This window comes from Eleutherodactylus coqui, chromosome 4, assembly GCF_035609145.1.
Source record: "Eleutherodactylus coqui strain aEleCoq1 chromosome 4, aEleCoq1.hap1, whole genome shotgun sequence".
Classification (NCBI taxonomy): Eukaryota; Metazoa; Chordata; class Amphibia; order Anura; family Eleutherodactylidae; genus Eleutherodactylus; species Eleutherodactylus coqui.
Window position 1 is genome coordinate 30,912,274 of NC_089840.1, and position 19,005 is coordinate 30,931,278.

Here is a 19,005-nt window from a genome sequence, read left to right on the forward strand (position 1 = left end):
AAATATTCATAGCGGAACAAGAGGAAAAGATATTATTCTGTTTGTTTACTAGCGGGGAATATATACCGCGTCCGTGGCAGTATCTAACTTGGATGCATCGGCTTCCTTCATGTTTTTTTGGATGTGCAGAAGACCTAAATCTCGCTTTCTTTGGCATATAGAAAGGTTTAAAAGGATGTTATCTTTTCTCCATTTTCTGTGCATCTGAATGCAGTCTATTGTTCCCTGTTATCAACCATTTCAGGCTGGGGAAATGCTTACTGTAGTGTTATTCATTTGGTTTTCGTGAAAGGAAGCTGAGAACAGCGTTGGCCCCCATGATCTGTGGTTTATCGCGGGGTGACATATACATGTGGGAATGCTATCAGAAACTCATTATAAAAGTTGTATTTTAGAGTCTGACAACTGGAAGTTTCCGGCTTCTCGCAGTTGGAGAAACTTTTGAGTGTTTGTCAAATTTTAATTACGTTTTTTTTACAATAAGGCAAACTTCAAAGCTGAGGACTGACGGATTCATGTACCTTTACTTAAACTTGCATATGAGATAAAACGTATTTTTCCCACAATGAAGATGTTATGAAGATATACGTCAGCCTGTGTTTAGGTGTCCTACCAAGCACTGGGAATCATAAATTTGCTGATACACTGCTTTTAAAGGGTTTTCGGGGATCGCTGGGGTCCTACAGCTGACTTCTGCCTGCAACAGCCTCAATTGGAGCTAAAGCTCCATTGACATGCAATGATTATCACTCAAAACTTGTTAAAACGATGGCTTTTGAGCAATAATCGTTGTGTGTAAATGCTACCATTATGCACTTTTCGTTTGAATGATGATTTTTAGTTCAGCATAAAAACCATTGTTCAGACCCTATGCTGGGAGCTAGAGGTAACATTGTATTCTCTGTGCAGCCCAAGGCTGAACAATGGAGCTAATTACTGAGCTCAGACCTCCTGCTGAGTTCTTCAACAGCTTGGGGAGGGTCATTTGCACACAAATGAAGTTGATAAAGTACTAATGGACATAAGTGCCTATTAGTACTTTATGCAAAATGATCGCTCAAAACTGTCATTATCCTTATCTTTTGAATAAATTTTGAGCAATCTTTTTTGTGTGTAACTGGGGCTTAATTTTAATTGCAGCCATTATCTGATTATATATCATTATCAAGGCTGATGGCACTTCTAAGCAGCCAGCCAGAGAAGGGGAGCCGTTTGTCGCCCCATCAGCACTCCCCGTAACAGAATTGCAGGGTGTTGTTGGGTTTGCATGGCAGATCTGCCATGTATTGCTTGTGGCAGGCTAACATTAAAAACATACAATATACTGCTATAAAGAAGTACTGCAGTATATTGTACAAGCGATTACTGTATTCTATGGGATGGACTTTTTACCAAGAAAAACTCTTGCTAAAAAGTTTGTTTGTTCTGTAGTCTGAAGTAAGGAGGGTCCAGCAGTGCCTTCTTAAGTGATTTGGGCAGAATGCTGTATAGTCCTCTCTGCCTGCTCGGCACCGATCCTATGTGATCAGTGCTGAGCAGGTGAAGAAGCCGGCAGTACCTGCCGGAGAGACACTTATCTCCTAGCCTGAAGGACTTTACATTATGTAATCAGCATGGGATCAAGCAGACTCGGGCAGCAAGAATGCTGGTATGTAAATACTTTATCAAAATTAGTAAGATTTCTGTAGCAAACTGTATGTTTGTATGTATAGTTACATGGTTGTGTGTGCAGCAGAGCTCTGTGTGCAGCTGGGTTGTGTGTGTAGTTTATATGTACTATTTGTATAGCAATGTCTTAGAGGGAGTGAAAAATTACGGTACCTAAAATTATAAAAACCACATAAGGCACCTTGCATACCTGCACTTGTACTTCCATTAGTGGTACGCCCAGAAATTCTTCGGGGCTTGCTACACTAACCATGCAGTTAAACCCTTGAAGATTTCCGTGGACAGCTCTAGTGCTGAAATGTGCAGAGCACTGAGCTGTCATCTGAAATCTTCCTGGGCTTTTAGTGCATAGACAGCGCAGCAAGCCGTGGAGATTTTCCTGCCACAATACCAACTGTCAAAGTAGTACAGTACTTGCGAAATTAAATTACATTGTTGACTCATTTAGAAAACCTGCCCTGTGAGGTATGACATGGTAATAATAAACCTGCCACTGAAGGGGTTAAAGGGGTTTTCCAGGGAAATACTATTGATGACGTACCCTTAGGATAGGCCATCAATAGTTGATCGGCTGGGGTCCATCTCTTGGGACCCTGACCGATCAGCTGAGTGGGCACATGCTGTCAGCGACACAAATACACAGAGGTCAGAGTAGAAGCCTCCTCGCTGATCTCTTTATAGTGGCCGGCGCTTGTAACTGCAGGCACAGCTCCCATTGATTTCAATGAGAGCCATGCCTGCAGTTACAAGTGCCAACAACTACACGGAGGTCGGCACGGAGATTTCCGCTCCGACGTCTTTGCACGTGCGCCGCTTACAGCATGCGCCCGCTCAGCTGATTTGTCAGGGTTTCGAGCGACGGACCCCAGCCATCAACTATTGATGGCCTATCCTGATGATAGGTCATCAATAGTATTTCCCTGGAAAACCCCTTTAAGAGTGCCTAGTCTATGTTTAGAACATTATTAGTTGGCTCAGTTTACGCCATATATTGTGCAAAATTTTGGGCACAGGTCATGGCAATTTGGCTCAAATATTGCTGCAATTCAGGCCACACCTCTTCTTTGGACAAGTCGAGAAAAAAGTTTGAAAGTATCTAAAATATGATAAATATGGTGCAAGCACGTAAGACAGTTTCCTTGAATAATTTGCACCAGAAAACAGTTGCATTTTGAATAGTAAATAAGCCCCACTGAGTCTAACAGGAGCAGACTCTTAGCTACTAACGACTCTAGAATTCCAATCCTTATAATATTGAACCCTCCACTTCATCAGACCACTAGGAAAGTTTGAATTTGTATGTAATATTTTTTTCCTATTTTTTGTTGTCTAAATGTGGGTGCATCTTATAGTCTGAAAAATACAGTAAGTTCAAGTATTCCTATGGGGAATAAAAAAAATGTTAAAATAAGTTTAATAAAATTTTTAAAATATTTAAGAAATTATTCAAAGTTCATAAACTTCCCTTTTCCTATTTCTCCCATAAAAAATAAACAAATAAACATAATTGGTATGACTGCATCCATAAAAGTCCAAGCTAATAAAATACATCATTAATATTTATCCTACATGGTCAACTTTTTAAGAAAAAATCACATAATGCCAGAATTGTGTTTTTTTTGGTCTCCTAAAAAAATAGAATAAAAAAATGATCAAAAAGTAAAAACCCCCAAAACATAGGTGCAATCATTGGTCTTTAAAAATTTTTTTTAAAGTTTTTCAATACATGATATGATACATTAACTAGTGCTATTAAAAAATACAGCATTTCCAAAAATAGCATGCCGGCAGAACAATAAAAAAATGTATCATTCTGCCCCTATATATGATGATTGATGACAGTCATACGTGAAATTGATGGCAGCGTTCCTGCTGTAGTGACATCACATGCTGTAACTTCACAGCCCATGCTTCATACGGAAGATCGTCTGCCTCCACCGTATGCAGACAATGGAACTACTTTGACAAACAAGTCTGATGAACTCCGAGGCGTAGAGCATTGCCAGCGTGGGCCGTGAGGAATTATGAATGCGGCAATCACGCCATCAATATTTCAGATTGAGGAACAAGTTTCATTTCTCTGTATATGAGAATTGTGTGCATTGTTTCCTGCCCGTGTCTGGCCCTTGGGCTTCCACAATGGAGCTTCCTGATATTTGCCGTCAGAGAATTTGGATAAATATTTATTTCTAGTAAATACAAGTAGAAGAAAAAATATTAAAAAAGGTTGGAAACACAGCAGATGCACAATGATGGGAGCAGGTAGGGTAAATGATCACATTGTGAAACATTCCTCCGCCTAGACAGAATATTGTCTGGATTATAAATTACATTTTGTTGTTTCTTCTGCAAATTTTTTGTTAAAATTCATCATGGTGACTTCATATTTGGGTTTATTCGGTCTCCGGCTGACCTGAATAGATGGTGTCACATACCGTGCTTTCCCAGTATTTGACATAGGAGCTACTGCGAGAGGTTGATCTGTTTGCACTCCCTTGATCTTGCAACATGAAGCATAAGTTACACCCCAACATGGTCATACACCCCCCAAAATACACACTATCACCATGGGCTGATTATTCAACAGGTCCAATGCCTTCTGGATTCTAGTGCGATACCGAGGAACTCAAGCACTCACTGCTCCCCAGTAGTCTGAGCGTTTACATTTTTTCACAGGCTAAGGTTCTATAGAACATATACGTACCGGACTTATTAAAGTAGTAAGCTTGAATACAAAAGGTACAACGCTTAAAAAAGACAACATAAAATAAGAACACCAGACCGTCACTGGTTAGATTGAATGGGGAGTAGAGATGAGCGAGCATACTCGTTAAGGGACAATACTCGAGCAAGTATCGTCCTTTTCGAGTACCTGCCTGCTCGTCAGAAGAGATTCGGGTGCCGGCGGGGGTGAGCGGTGGGTTGCGGGAGCCGGGGGGGGGGGAAGAGATCTCCCCCCCGCCGGCAACCAAATCTTTTCTGACCAGCAGGCAGGTACTCGAAAAGGACGATACTCGCTCGAGTATTGTTTCTTAACGAGTATGCTTGCTCATCTCTAATGGGGAGATATGCTGAAGACGTCAGACAGTTCTTCAAAGATATGTTGGAATCTCCCAGATCCTACATTTGTTGATTGGTCGCCCCATTTTAAAGGATCAGTACTAGAATTGAGCGAACATACTCTGCCGAACTTGATGCTCGTTCGAGTATTAGTGTATTTGCAAATTACGTGCACTGCGTCGCGGCGGGGAGCGGCCAAAACAGGCACGTCACAGCGGCGAGAAGCCAAAAACTGGGGCGGGGTCAAACACGGCTTGATGCTCGTTCGAGTAACGAGCACCATCGAGTACGTTAATACTCGAACGAGCATCAAGCTTGGCAGAGTATGTTCGCTCATCTCTAATCAATACCAAACATGAAGGTCATAGATAAATGAATTACATTGATATTGAGTTCTGGGGTTCCCGAAGACCCTCAGTTCTGGTGCTTGGCTATATAAAGCTGCTAACTTCCCAGATCATAAAAGTCATCATTTGTAGAATTTTTTCGACTATAAATATTAATTTATATAATGATATATCATATTTAATATATTATGTATTAAGCTGGAAGTTTCCATGTTACTACAGATAACTAGTTATGACTATTTACATGAGTAATTTCTGAATAAGTTGGAGCGTACAAAAATAGAGGAACCGGAATTGGAAATTTGGCTGAGGACTTTACAGCCTTGGTAGACGGTCCAGCTGAGATATGGGTGAGCTCTTTGGTAGGGTGCTCACATTAGAGAGCTGTATATGCCTGAGATGTGGAGGGGACATTGATCACCTGTGGTTTTTACCTTTTATCTAACAAAAATGGCAACTTTGTAAGGTCAAGGAGCTAAGAGTATTCTTTATTTGACCATAGTGACCCTTCACATTACAAGCAGACACAGATGCAACTTTCTAATATGATGGCCCAACCAAACAAGATCTCAGTTTCTAAGGCCTCCGTGAATTTGACATGGAACAAGATCAGTCGAAACTAGGGTTAGACAACCATGGGGATGTGAGCTACTAGAAGAAAATGTACAGTACTACGGAACATCTACTATTGGTGTTTGAGACCTCTTATGTTGTTTGTGTATTATTAGATTTCGGTACCTTTTTAACCCATTCTTGACTTGGCAGATAATGTATCCTCAATATGCTCACGGATTAATTTCTTGTAATCTTGTATGTGAAGAGTAGATTCCCAAGGGATAAAATCCCTATGAGTTACATGCATTTTTTCTTCTCTCGCCAACAGGACTACCCCCGGATAGCGCCGGCATTTTGGCACTACCTGCGGGTAGATGTGAGTAACGACTAGCATTTAAAGCTCACGCTTATGTTCTTCATCCTTGTGATGACTCTGTGCTATCTTAAAATGGGAGCCGCATACATGAAAATAAGTTAGGGTTAGAAGTGAACTTTTAAAAATCCACTTCCCCATACGGCTCTTCTTAGATTCGGCTCCTGGTGCGTGAGTACAATAAGTGTGTCGTCTTCACTGCCCAATGTCAATTGGGTGACATCCTGACTTAATTGAGGAGGTGAGGACTGCCCGCTTGATTTATTCGAAATGCTGGGAAGCAAGTCTAATAAGAACCAAGGGAACGTGGATGAGTATGAACACAAGAAAGACAAGGTTGGAGATAGCTGTAAAGCTGTGCAGCCGGCCCCGTTGACATGAGGACACAACAGCAACTCTTTAGCTCTGTGTTTACGTTAAAGTAATGTTCCAATGGATAGACCCACACTCCCCAAAACATCTCTTCCTACCCTATGGTCCTACCATTCAAAAATCGATGAGTTTCTTTCTTTGTGCTTGATGCTAAAGGTCTATTAAACTCCGAGCTCCAACCTAAAATGGTCTAATTGTCCTTCAACTACCTTTCGTTGCATATTATTTTCTAGAGAGGTGGTCCGAATTCTTGTATTTCTCACAGTAAGAATAGCCTGGTCTGCAGCTACATTCTTGCCGTCAAAAATAGCAGCGCCTTGGTAAAAACTTGATGGACCTGCAATGGGAGCTATTGGAAATGAACAGAAGGCATGATACTATTGTACACAGAGCCAAGTTGCCATTTAAAACACATTTCTGATTATTCCCATTTGTCATGAATGCATTCCTAAATAAAGTAATAGGAGGAAAAGTCGTCATGGAATATATTTTTAGGAATTTTTTGAAAATTCTGGACCATGATGCTCTTTGGCTGGCGATGAATTAAAATTTCTCCTGGCCTAGTAGAGAATAAGGTCTAGCAGTTTCATGAGTGATATGCAGCCCCTTTCATTTCTTTGTATGGACTAGAGGCGGCAACCATACAAAAAAAATTCCCAATTTCCTCAGGGAATAATCATATTTGGTGGAAACCTCTCTGAGTAAAAGTCAGTTCCATATACGTGAATGGGATTTTTTTGCAGCAGGTACATGGATTTCTGCAAACCCCATTTAGATGAATGAGGGGCCTTTCACACGGACGGAATGAACGCACAAAAGGTATTGCAAAACATGGTACATTTGGCACCAAAATCCACAGAGCTACTGTCTGCCACATGTCCCTTTTAGCCTTTAATGCTAAAAGGTTACCCCTGTTCTTGCTGAGTGACACCTACAGCTCTTCCCGCTGGAGACGTAATAGGTCCTACCTCCAATGCGCGTGCACCGCGCTGACGATGGCGCATGCGCGTGACATTGAGAATGAATCACTGCGCTTGCTCCTGATTGCACGGGTACATTGGAGGTAGAAGTACTATATCTCCAGCGGGAAGTGCTGGAGGCGTCACTCAGCAAGAAAGGGGACGATTTTTAGCAGAAAAGGCTAGAAGAGGGCCGGACCGCTGAAGAGGCAGACTGCCCATCGGGCGGTCCAGGGCTCATCAGCATATGGTGTGGGAGAAGCCCATTGGCTGATATCTTTGCATAGGAGACACTTTGGCAAAAGATAAAGGTAACGCTGGGTTCCTTATGACAGCCCATACATAACAGTCTATTGGGTTAATAGGTCGAAATTAGGCGACAGGTTTCCTTTAGATGGAAAAAGTAGTTTACTGGCATGGAGCAAAGTCCGTACCATTCTGGCACCAATTCAATTTCGAAAGCTTTGAAGTTCCCCTATAATTCTGACTTATTATCATCGGTGCGGCGCCCCATTAAGAGCGATGCTATATTTCATTGTGCTTGGAATTATAAAGCGAGCGTCTCTTGTGAATGCAGAGCTGGGTTTATCATAGCGATGAGCCCAATGCCACCACAGAACGCGTCATTTCATGCAGCTAAGTCAAAGGCGCAGCTTCCAAAGCCTAAAGAGTAACCAATGGCGAAAAGAAAAAAAACAACGTCCACCTTCAGACGCTACATAACCGCATTGTGCATCTCATGAAAGGTTCAGCCGGTGACGGCGCTGCCGATGAGGTAATCTCTTTTTTACTTAATTATGACTGTCTTCTTTTGTCGGCAGGAACATGAACAGCTCAGTTATTCCTCCACGAGATCCAAGGCTCCCAGTGTTATTATCACAGGCCTCAAGCCATCCACCAAGTATATATTTCACATCCGCGTCAGGACCGCTGCAGGATACAGCGGTTACAGTCATAAGTTTGAATTTGAAACCGGAGATGAAAGTAAGTTTAATTAACCGCAGCGTGCTCCGAAAACATACAGCATCAGATTCTGAAAATGTTCATTTTTTAACTTCATGGTCATTAAATATGCAAATGTCCTTAGCCTATTTTTTTTAATTATGTAGCTTTATATCAGACTGTGATAAGAACTTGTAATACGATGGCAGCAGACCTGGGATTTGAGGTCTTAGGCTGAAAAAGACTTAATAAAAATAATAAAAGGACATTTTATTTTTTTGGCTTTATTCCTCCAAAGACTCATAGAAGGGATTGTAGAAGGGATTTATTGCTTTTGGGTAGTGTAGTTCGCATAGCACCAATATACACTAAATGGCTTCTTTATTAGAGACACCCATCTAATAATGCATTGGACCTCCTTTGGCCTTCATAACCATAACCATTTATCATGGTGCCCATCCATAGATATTAGAGGACCCAGGTTATGCCAGGAAAGCATTCCCAGGGGCGTAGCTAAAGGCTCATGGGCTTGAGTGTAAAAGTTTATCTTGGGGTCCCCCTGACTTCTCTTAACCCCTTAACGCAGAGGCATAACTTGAAGCTCCTGGGCCCCAATGCAAAACCTGTAACAGGGCCCCCAACTATAATGCTTTAGTCATAGTACTGGGCTCCCCATGGAGCAGAGAGGCCTTGTAGGCTCCCTAAGGCTCCTGGGCCCAGGTGCAACCGCATCCCCTATAGTTACGCCAGTGCCCACACCATTACTCCATCAGCTTGACTGGAAGGGGTCATTGATTCATGCTGCTTGCACTAAATTCTGACCTCCAATCAACACGGTGCAACAGAAAACTGGATCCATCTGACCAGGTGATGTTTTTCTGATGCTCGTGATCCAATTTTTGCGCTGTTATGCCCACTGGAGTCTCACGTTTCTGTTACTCTTGGACACAATGGCGCTCAAACTGGTTGTCCACAATTACAGTCCAGCGGTGCAAAGTAGCAGCAAATTGTGAATTTGGATGTGTTAATTGGAGCACCAGTGTTGTAATCAGCTGCTCTTGACTGTGACCTGTTAGTCACAATGACTCCTGACATCCTCTTCTGACCCCATTTGGTGCTGAGTTGTTTCCCAAGCTAAGGATCCTTCTCTCCCCTTCCATCATCCATCATTTATCATCTCTAGTTACATCATGAACTGCCCTTACCTGTCTATGGAGATGGGACTCCTTAGAGGTTAGGCCCCATAGAAGTCCTTGCGTCTACTAATCGTGCAGCTACCCCATATGTTTCAGAACAACGCTTCTTCCAAGTAGGACCAACGATGGAGAAGCACTTACATGTTTTTGTCAAAAATAGATATTTCTTACATAAATAACATTGTTGGGTTGGCTCATTTACATAATCAGTGTTTAATTAAGCTTTGATTAGTTAGAAACTGTGCAAGAATTGTCTTACTGGCACAGTAGGGTTTTGCGAATATTTTACGTGGGGCGGGAGGTTAAAGGCACAACTATTACTTCAACTTGACAGGAGGGGAAGTTTGCACTTACTTAGCAATTGGAATGTAATTTATTGTAGCTAGGAGAAGGAGGGCAATTATGTAATTAGAGACGGAGCGTTTCTTACATCGATGCATAATTTCATCAGACAAAAATAAGCAACTAATCAAATGCTAAATTTCCAGTAGGCGTTGTGTAGGCTTTGAACCATAAGTGCTACGTAACCTGCTACTTCTCTTCCCATGGAACAGATCTTCCAACCATTCTTTTCTTATGACTTGGGGCAATTTTTTGTCATATAAACATGTGTGATGAAGTAACCCATAATAATCAGCTGTGGCAGCTCTGGGACCCTCTGTCACCCTCGCCTCTTGGGGTATCAGCCAGTGGAGATCCATGGGCTGGGATGTTACCTCCAGCAGGGGTGTAACTATAGGGGATGCAGAGGATGTGGTTGCACCCCGGCCCAGAAGCCTTAGGGGGCCCATAAGGCCTCTCTTCTCCTTATAGGGAACCCAGTACTATGAATAAAGCATTACAGGTGGGGGTCCTTTTAGAGATTTTGCATTGGGGCCCAGAAGCTTCAAGTTATGTCTCTGACCTCCAGAGTAGGAGCAGGAAATGGTGTCCTCCCCTCTGTCTGGGCCCGGCACCAGTGTGTAGCTGGCAGGCTGTCAAAGAAACCTGGAACACAGTAATTGTCTTTGGCCCGGGCCCATCTTTTCCACATGTTGCTTAACCTGGAACATGTTAATGGGACAACTTCATAATAGTCTCTCTTAATAAACAGTTTTTATAGAATAATTCCAAACAACTCGATAAGTCTCTCCTAATGAGCGGCTAGTAGAAAATAATAAAGGAGTCATTCGTGCGTGACCAATTTTGTCCTTTTGTACACCAAGGAACCCTCCTCCTCATAAAGAGATTAACATAGTAACATAGTAAGGGCTCCTAAACATGGGCGCTGTAACTCTCAATTGGCCGCAGTGCGGATGAAAATCGCATGAACAAGAGGCAGCTGGGACCAAGTTATGGCTGCATCTCCTGTTTATGCACCCATTCAGACGACTCAGGTGTGGCGAGTATACGCCGAGCCCGAGATACTGTTGGGCAGGGGACGAGAGTTTAGCTCTGCTAAACTGCCTCTCCCCACCAGCTGTCCGCATGGGGAGGGGGCAAGACGGGTGTGGGAGTTAGTATGTTAAATTCCTGCCCCCTATCCACCCCTCGACAGCTGTCAGCAAGGAGAGGGGGCGTGCAGGAACGGAGCTAATGTTCTAATCTCCCACCCCATCCCCTTGCTGGCAGCCGGCAAGCGGCAGAGAGGTGGCGGGAAGAGGGAGGGAGTTTAGCAGAGCCGCTGCTAAACTCCCTCCCACCTCCCTTTTCCAGCAGCTCTCGTAGGCTCCCATAGGGGTCTATGGAACCGACCACTGTATTCTGGCCTGAAGATAGTTCCAGAACTATCTTTTCCAGCTGGCGTAATAACGGACGTCCAGAATGCGCACCAGATGCGCTTTCTTTTTGGGCTGGTCGTTTTTACGCACAGGAAAATCGGCCATCTGATCTGATGCATTGGAGTCCAATGCATCAGATGATCGCATATATATGGGCCAGCCGTGAAAACGTGGCCGATATACACTTGTGGTAATAAGTCCTGAAGACATATGTCCGTCCAAGCCAGCAAGCAAGTTTCTTAATTTTAAGGAAAAAAAATATTTCTTGACTCCAAATCTAGCAATCAAAATAAATCCCGGGATCAATAGCCCATTGTCCGCTTGTAAACTATTGATTGCCTATCCTAAGGGTCCGTCTAGACCAAACAATTATCATTTGAAAGAGCAAACGATGTCCGAGTTCATTCGGGCAGCCTGTTTATACTGGCAGATATATCGTTGGCTTGCACAAACGAGAAATTGTTCATTCGTCACATTCACTGTATAAGTGACTAAGAATGACTGAACGATACTTGAAAAAAAAAATTTGATTAGTGAACGAGTCAACGATGACTTTTATGGTGCATTCCCACGAACGTATATCGAGAATTAGCCCCGCCCCCACCCCGCCTCTCCCCATTGCAAATAGTGCAGAGGGGGTGGAGAGGAGGCAGAGAGGGGGCGGGAGCTCAGTTCCTGCTCCTGGCTCTTCCATCCCCCCCCCCCTCCCTGCACACGAGAACAACGTATATCGGCTCGGCGTAAAAACCGAGCCGATATACGTTCTTGGGAATGCACCCTTATGCCTGCATGAAATGAACAATGAACAAAAAGTGTACAATTGATCGTTAGGTGTTTGATCGTTTCCCTGCGTTTCCACTGAACGATTATCATTAATTTTTGGTTAAACGCTTTTTGATTAATAATCGTTCTGTGTAAAAGGGCTTTTATGATAGGCCTTCAATAGTAAATCAGCTGTTTGCCAGATTGGTGCGCTCATGCACTGAGCTGACTTCTGCAGGAAGCAGACAGCTCTTATCTACTGCTACACCCAGCAGCAATGTATCCTCTGTTGGATATCTGTCCCTAACAACACATTTTATATAGGCATATAAACATGACGCAGCTCCTCTGTCCTGTTCTCAACTGTAAAATAGCCGCTGGTTACACTGTGTTTATGTTATATATGGCTAGGTCATGTGCTGCAGGCATCCAATGAAACTGCTGCATATGTGCAATATGGAGGACATATTTTGTGACATCATCAAAGCGCCCTGGCTGCTGATTGGCTGCATGCTGATCTCTGTAGCAGTTATTGTGGGAAATTCAATTTTCCCATGAATTTTGCCAAAAATTGGAAGATACTCACCCAATTTCTGCTAAAATCATCTCATTTCTATCACCAGGCTGATCAAGACGAGCAACACTAGCTATAAATAAAGTCAAAGTGCAGTGTAGGACAATATAGTCCCAATATCCAGGGGAGTATGTATACAATAGGAGAAATCCTTAGGTACACCGTAAAAACCAGTATAAAAAAGGATGAACCCAAATGATGTCACTTCTCCCTTGACGAAGCCACCTGCAGGCAGCGATATGGTTTCCATATGGTACCATTATAGCTTGTATTCCTGAGACTCTCTGTGGAGCTTTTTGGGTATAGATATTATTCAGATATCACATAATTTGGGTTCATCCTTTTCTTTATTGGTTGTACTATAAACTCACAGTGTTAAGGGGGAAATACATTTTTTACTTAAAATTTAGAAAAAAATCTGTTTCAAGGGATATTCCAGATATTTATTAGGATATACAAGTCTGATAGATGTGGGTCCCACCTATGGAGCCCATGCTTATCTCTAATTCTAGTCCACACTTTACCCAACCCAGCGGTTTGCGATGATGGAAGTGGTAGGGAGTTTCTGAAACAATGTACGAGTTTTACCGCAGCCTCTCCGTACAGAAGGTTATTCTCATAGCGGCCATGATTGGCTGAGATAGGAATACCTTAAAAATTAAAACTTGATTTACACAATAGGTCATTTTCTGATAACCTATTACCTTTCCAAAGGTTTATCTGTTTCCTAAGAAATCCCGGCCTAGCCATCTCTTATGATAGGTGGGGTCCAACTCTCGTCATCCCCACTGATCAGTTATGGCGGATATGTTTTCGTATGTAGACAATAGTAGGCGATTTTCCTCCCCCTCCTCAAATGTCTCTTTATAGTAACCTTCCAGTTCTAGGGCAAAATTCTGTCTAGGGATCAGAGGAGGAAGTTTTATTAGGGGACTTGTTATTTATATAGTGCCAACTTATTCCACAGCACTTTCAGGTAATTTGTTTATTACCCCCCAGCAAGCTGGGTACTCATTTAACCGATCTCGGAAGGATGATTCAACCTTGAGCCGGCTACCTGAACCACGCAGGGATTGAACTCGCAACCTTGAGGTCATGAGTGAGAATTTAGGAATGCATTCTGCTGCCTTAACCAGTTCTGCCAGTTCTCAGACACTGTTTTTGGTCTTCCAAGATGACCACCACAATCTTATGACTAACTAATGCATACTGTGCATTGGCAGTGTGTTAGACTACTGTTGCACTATACCTGCCCTCTGATTGACCAGTCATGTGATCAGCACTGGTCAGATAGCAGAATGAAGTGCCTTGAACTACCGATGCGCAGTGCATTATGTAGCTAAAAAGTTGGGTTATCCATCTTGCAAGACAAAAAGTGAGATCTGGGAACCAGCGCCTCCAAGGCACAATGGTGCAGAGAGTAGATGCAGGTAATATAACTTCCTCTCTGGTCCTTGGACAGAATTTTGTTTCAAGGGTTGCTTTAAATTAACCCTTCAGTTTTGGGACAAAATTATGTCTTGGGACAGAAGGTGAAGGGGGTATATTTTCTCCAGTTGTTCTTCTCTGCTGCTCCTCTGATCCATCAGTTCTGAGCCCTGTTTTGGCCATCCAAGGTGGCTGCAACAATTTTCGAACTTCTTAATGCCCACTGTGTACCTCTCTCTGATTAGCCAGTGCTGATCACGTGAGTAGCTCTAGCCAATCAGATAGCAGATATATCACATTGGTAGTCTCATATTGTGGGGATTAGGTAGTCTGAAGCTTCCACTGACCATATTGGATGGCTGACAAGAAGATCTGGAACCAGCAAATGGGAGGCACGGCAAAGAAGAACAATTGCAGGAACTATATAACCCCCCTATCCAAGACGGAATTTTGTCCCCAAAACTGGAGGGACACTCAAAATAATTAATACTAGTTACAGTTAGTGGTCACTTTGTAGCAGATCCCACTTCTTATTTAAAATATAGGTCTAATTAAAAGCCGATCAGTACAGGAGAAATGAACAGTGTAAAGCAGTTACTTCAAGGCATTTTTTTTCCGAAACGCAATTTGTGCCGCCTCGATAATTCACAATAGAATCAAATGCATCATTACAGGAAGCAGCCAGATATGGCAAACCATTTTCATTTTTAAGTGACTATTAATAGTTAGTTACAGTGCGGCGGCAGAAATGGCTGACCCTGCACGAACACCGACTTATTCCAAATCCATCACACTATATATAAATTTTGCTGTAAAGTTTTAAATCTGCTAGATAAAGCAGTTCATAAAGTGCGTACACAAATAGCTAATGGCTCTATAGGGGCACCGCACTGCATCAAACATGCACGAATTATTACTAATTCTAGCTGAGCAGATAATTGGATAATCTCATGAAACCCATTTTCTACAAGGAACTCTACCGCTGTTATTCAGATTGCAAACAGGTTACAGCCAGAAGACCGGTCTTAACCTTTTTCTAGAATTCAGGCTAAGTTTGCTGCAGTTTTTTATCCTGTTGAAACATCCGTTTTTTTGTTTTTCTTTACTTGTACAAAAAAATAAATGCCAAACGGGACAGAAAAATGAGACCGTGTATGTTTGTCTGTTGAGAAAACAGATCCTGATTGAAGCTTATCGAACACTTTGGGGGACATTTACAAAGCGCTTTACAACACAATACAAATGTAGGAAAGGTGTAAATTTAGGTGCATGTCCCACAGCAGTGAGGGGGAATGGGCCAGCAGCTACTCACAAAAGAGGATGAGAGATAGCTGTGTAGTAGTAAGTGGGTGTAGTTATGCTACACAGCCTCTAAAAGAGGAGAGGGGAGGGGTTAGCTGAACTTGTGAACATTCATTTAGACTCCTTCACACTGGTGAGAAAATCATGCGTTTTTTGAGCGATGCGAGTGAAAACGTAGAATTATGAAACCAATCATTTTCAATGGTTCCCTTCTCATTTGCAATGTTTTCACTCATGCGATGTTGTGAGAGAGAGAAAAAAAATCGCGGCATGCCCTATCTTTTTGCATTTTACGTTTTTTATCTCCCATGTTTCCTATGGGGCCTCCTTTCTATATCACATCACAAACTTGCGATTTTTGTGTGATGCATTTTCAACATTAGAAAGTCCTATTGACTTTCATGCTAAAAATTGTGGCAAAATTGTGATTTTTCTTGCAGCGATATTGCAATCGCCAGTGAGAAGGAGCCCTGAGACAGACTAGCTGACAAATGTTACCCCCAGGCCAGAAACGTGAACATAAAAAGCAAGTATGAGGCTTTCTAAATGTATGAGAAGGAAAACTCAATGTGAAAAAACAGATATGTGCATTTATTTTCTGCAGAGACTTAGTAAGATATATGTTTATTGCTTTTTCATGCGCAGAGGTTTGCATAGTCTTTATGATATGATATGGAAACTAAAAGTTCAGAATGCACTTTTTTGTGTCAAGGTCCAGCAGTTGTGGAACACCATAGTATAAAAATGCCCCGGTATTCACAAAATCTATTGGTAAAGCGGATTCAGAAGAAATATGAATATCAGACAGGACCTTAATGAATTATTATCAGCCAGGCAAAGACCTGCTTACACTGGTACTCACTCTTACTTAGTTTATTGTACATGATTATTTTGCACATTTTGCCAAGTACTCCAATGGCCGCCGTCCATCACTAAGAGAGAGCTGAGCGACTTATAAATGAATGCAATCATTTCCTGTTTCTGTCTCGTGTTATGTTCTGCTTCTCTTGATATATGACAAGATTATTCAGTACTACTTGTGTTTTGCTTCTTTCAGCTTCTGATATGGCGGCAGAACAAGGTCAAATTCTGGTAATTGCCACCGCTGCTGTTGGAGGATTCACTCTCTTGGTCATACTTACTTTGTTCTTCCTCATCACCGGCCGGTAAGCCAAACGTCTATAGAATATGATAGTGACTGTATTGAAGAAGAACTGTGATTCCTTTATTCATTTGTCATTATGTATGAGGAAATTTTTCAAAAACAGTTTCGATTGAAGACAACGAGCACAAGAAAGAGCAAGTGGGTCATTCCAGGACAAATCACCCAAGGGGTAACATCTAACCTTCCCCGATTTTTACAAAACTTTGCACATTTGTTCATTACTAGAATGTATATAAAAATTTCTATTTTCATTCCCATCAGATCATGGGGTCAAATAACACAGGAGGGTCAAGGTCACCGAGAACCATAATGTGTGATAATTCATATCTAGGAAACTCTTAGGCATAGGATGATGTGCAAAGTGTCATTATCATAATAATGTGTAGATTTATAATATATGTTTCCTAAGGCCTTAGTCAGATGGGCGTTTTTAGCCGCGATTTGCGCATGCGCATGCGTCCGGCGATTTTATAAAACCATTGCTTTGCAATGGTATCGGACACATGAGCGCTTTTTATGCGCTCGTCCAATAAATTATAGAACAGAAATCGCAGATCGCACCTATCTGCGATCTGCGATTTCTGTTCTCTTCTCTATATGCGCTCAATGGGGCCGGCGGCAGCAGCGCCGACCCCATTGAGAACATATAGAAGACAAATCATTCTTCTCTGCCACAGCTGTAACAGCTGTGGCAGAGAAGAACGATGTTTGCCCATTGAATTCAATGGAGCCGGCAATACAGCCGCTCCATTGAAAGCAATGGGCTGCCGGCATGCGCGGGGTGAATTGTCGGGAAGGGCTTAAATATATAAGCCCTTCCCTGCAATTCATCCTAAAATGTGTTAAAATAAAAAAAAAATTGTATACTCACCTTTCCGCTGCAGCCGGAGTCCAGCCGCGGCCGCTGTCAGTTCTCCTGAACTGCTTCTCGGCACTATTCAGCCGGCGGGGCTTTAAAATCCCCGCCTGCTGAATGATCTGCCTCTGATTGGTCACAGCCCTGACCAATCAGAGGCAGGTTTCACTCACACACCCATTCATGAATTCATGAATGGGTGAGTGACTGCTGCCTCTCAGCGCTGAGCCAATCAGGGGCAGGTCTGACTCACACCCCCTTCACACCCACTGCAGGACGGCCGCGCGGAGCTCCGGCTGCCGGGAGAAGGTGAGTATATATATATTTTTTATTGTTACACATTTTAGGATGAATTGCAGGGAAGGGCTTATATATTTAAGCCCTTCCCGACAATTCATCCCGGGCTCGCCCGCAGCGCATTGCTTTAAATGGAGCCGGCTCTATTGCCGTCTCCATTGAATGCAATGCGCTGGACAGCTCCGGCCCGTTTCTAATGAAATGCGGCTAGGAGCAGATTTTCGGGCGATTTGCGGGCGACTTGCTCGCACCCGTCACGCGATTTGCGGATGCGCATCCGTCATGCGATCCGCAAATCGCGTGAAAAAACGCCCGTGTGACTAAGGCCTAACACTGTAATTCCAATACAAGTTAAAGTAAAATTGGAACAATTTTTTTTTTTAACTGAGCCGCCCCACGAACAAAGCTGAAAACGTGTGTGTGTGTATATATATATCTATATATATAAAGCTGAAAGCCCTCACTGACTGACTCACTCACTCACTCACTCACTGACTCGCCAAAAGTTCTCCAACTTCCCGATGTCGTAGAAACATGAATTTTGACACAAGCATAGATTATCTCCAAAATAGGAAAAGTAATTGGGTCCCAACTCGATTATTCAATTCTAGCGCAAAAGAATTAGCGTCCAAATTTTACGTACGTAATCTAAATCTCTCACTTCCCAATGTCATAGAAACTTAAAATTTGGCACGGGCATAGAATATGTCATAAATAGGAAAAGTTAATGGGTCCAAACTCGATTATTCAATTCTATGCGCAAAAGAATTAGCATCCAAATTTTACGTACGGAATCTAATTCTCTCACTTCCCGGAGTCATAGAAACTCGAAATTTGGCAGGAGCATTGATCTATATATATAAAGCTGAAAGCCCTCACTGACTCACTGACTGACTGACTCGCCAAAAGTTCTCCAACTTCCCGATGTCGTAGAAACATGAATTTTGGCACAAGCATAGATTATCTCCAAAATAGGAAAAGTAATTGGGTCCCAACTCGATTATTCAATTCTAGCGCAAAAGAATTAGCGTCCAAATTTTACATACGTAATCTAAATCTCTCACTTCCCAATGTCATAGAAACTTAAAATTTGGCACGGGCATAGAATATGTCATAAATAGGAAAAGTTAATGGGTCCAAACTCGATTATTCAATTCTATGCGCAAAAGAATTAGCATCCAAATTTTACGTACGGAATCTAATTCTCTCACTTCCCGGAGTCATAGAAACTCGAAATTTGGCAGGAGCATTGATCTATATATATAAAGCTGAAAGCCCTCACTCACTCACTCACTGACTGACTCGCCAAAAGTTCTCCAACTTCCCGATGTCGTAGAAACATGAATTTTGGCACACGCATAGATTATCTCCAAAATAGGAAAAGTAATT

At 42.4% G+C, this 19,005-nt stretch overlaps 1 protein-coding gene across 1 annotated transcript in view; it reads left to right on the forward strand.

Moving 5' to 3' along the window:
- Positions 1-19,005, forward strand: part of EPHA6 (EPH receptor A6) — an 822,408-nt gene that overhangs the window by 604,549 nt on the left and 198,854 nt on the right. Inside the window, exons 7-8 of the mRNA XM_066599154.1 lie at positions 8,156-8,318; positions 16,356-16,464. Of these exons, the coding sequence (XP_066455251.1) occupies positions 8,156-8,318; positions 16,356-16,464 (272 nt within the window). The remainder of the gene's footprint in view (positions 1-8,155; positions 8,319-16,355; positions 16,465-19,005) is intronic.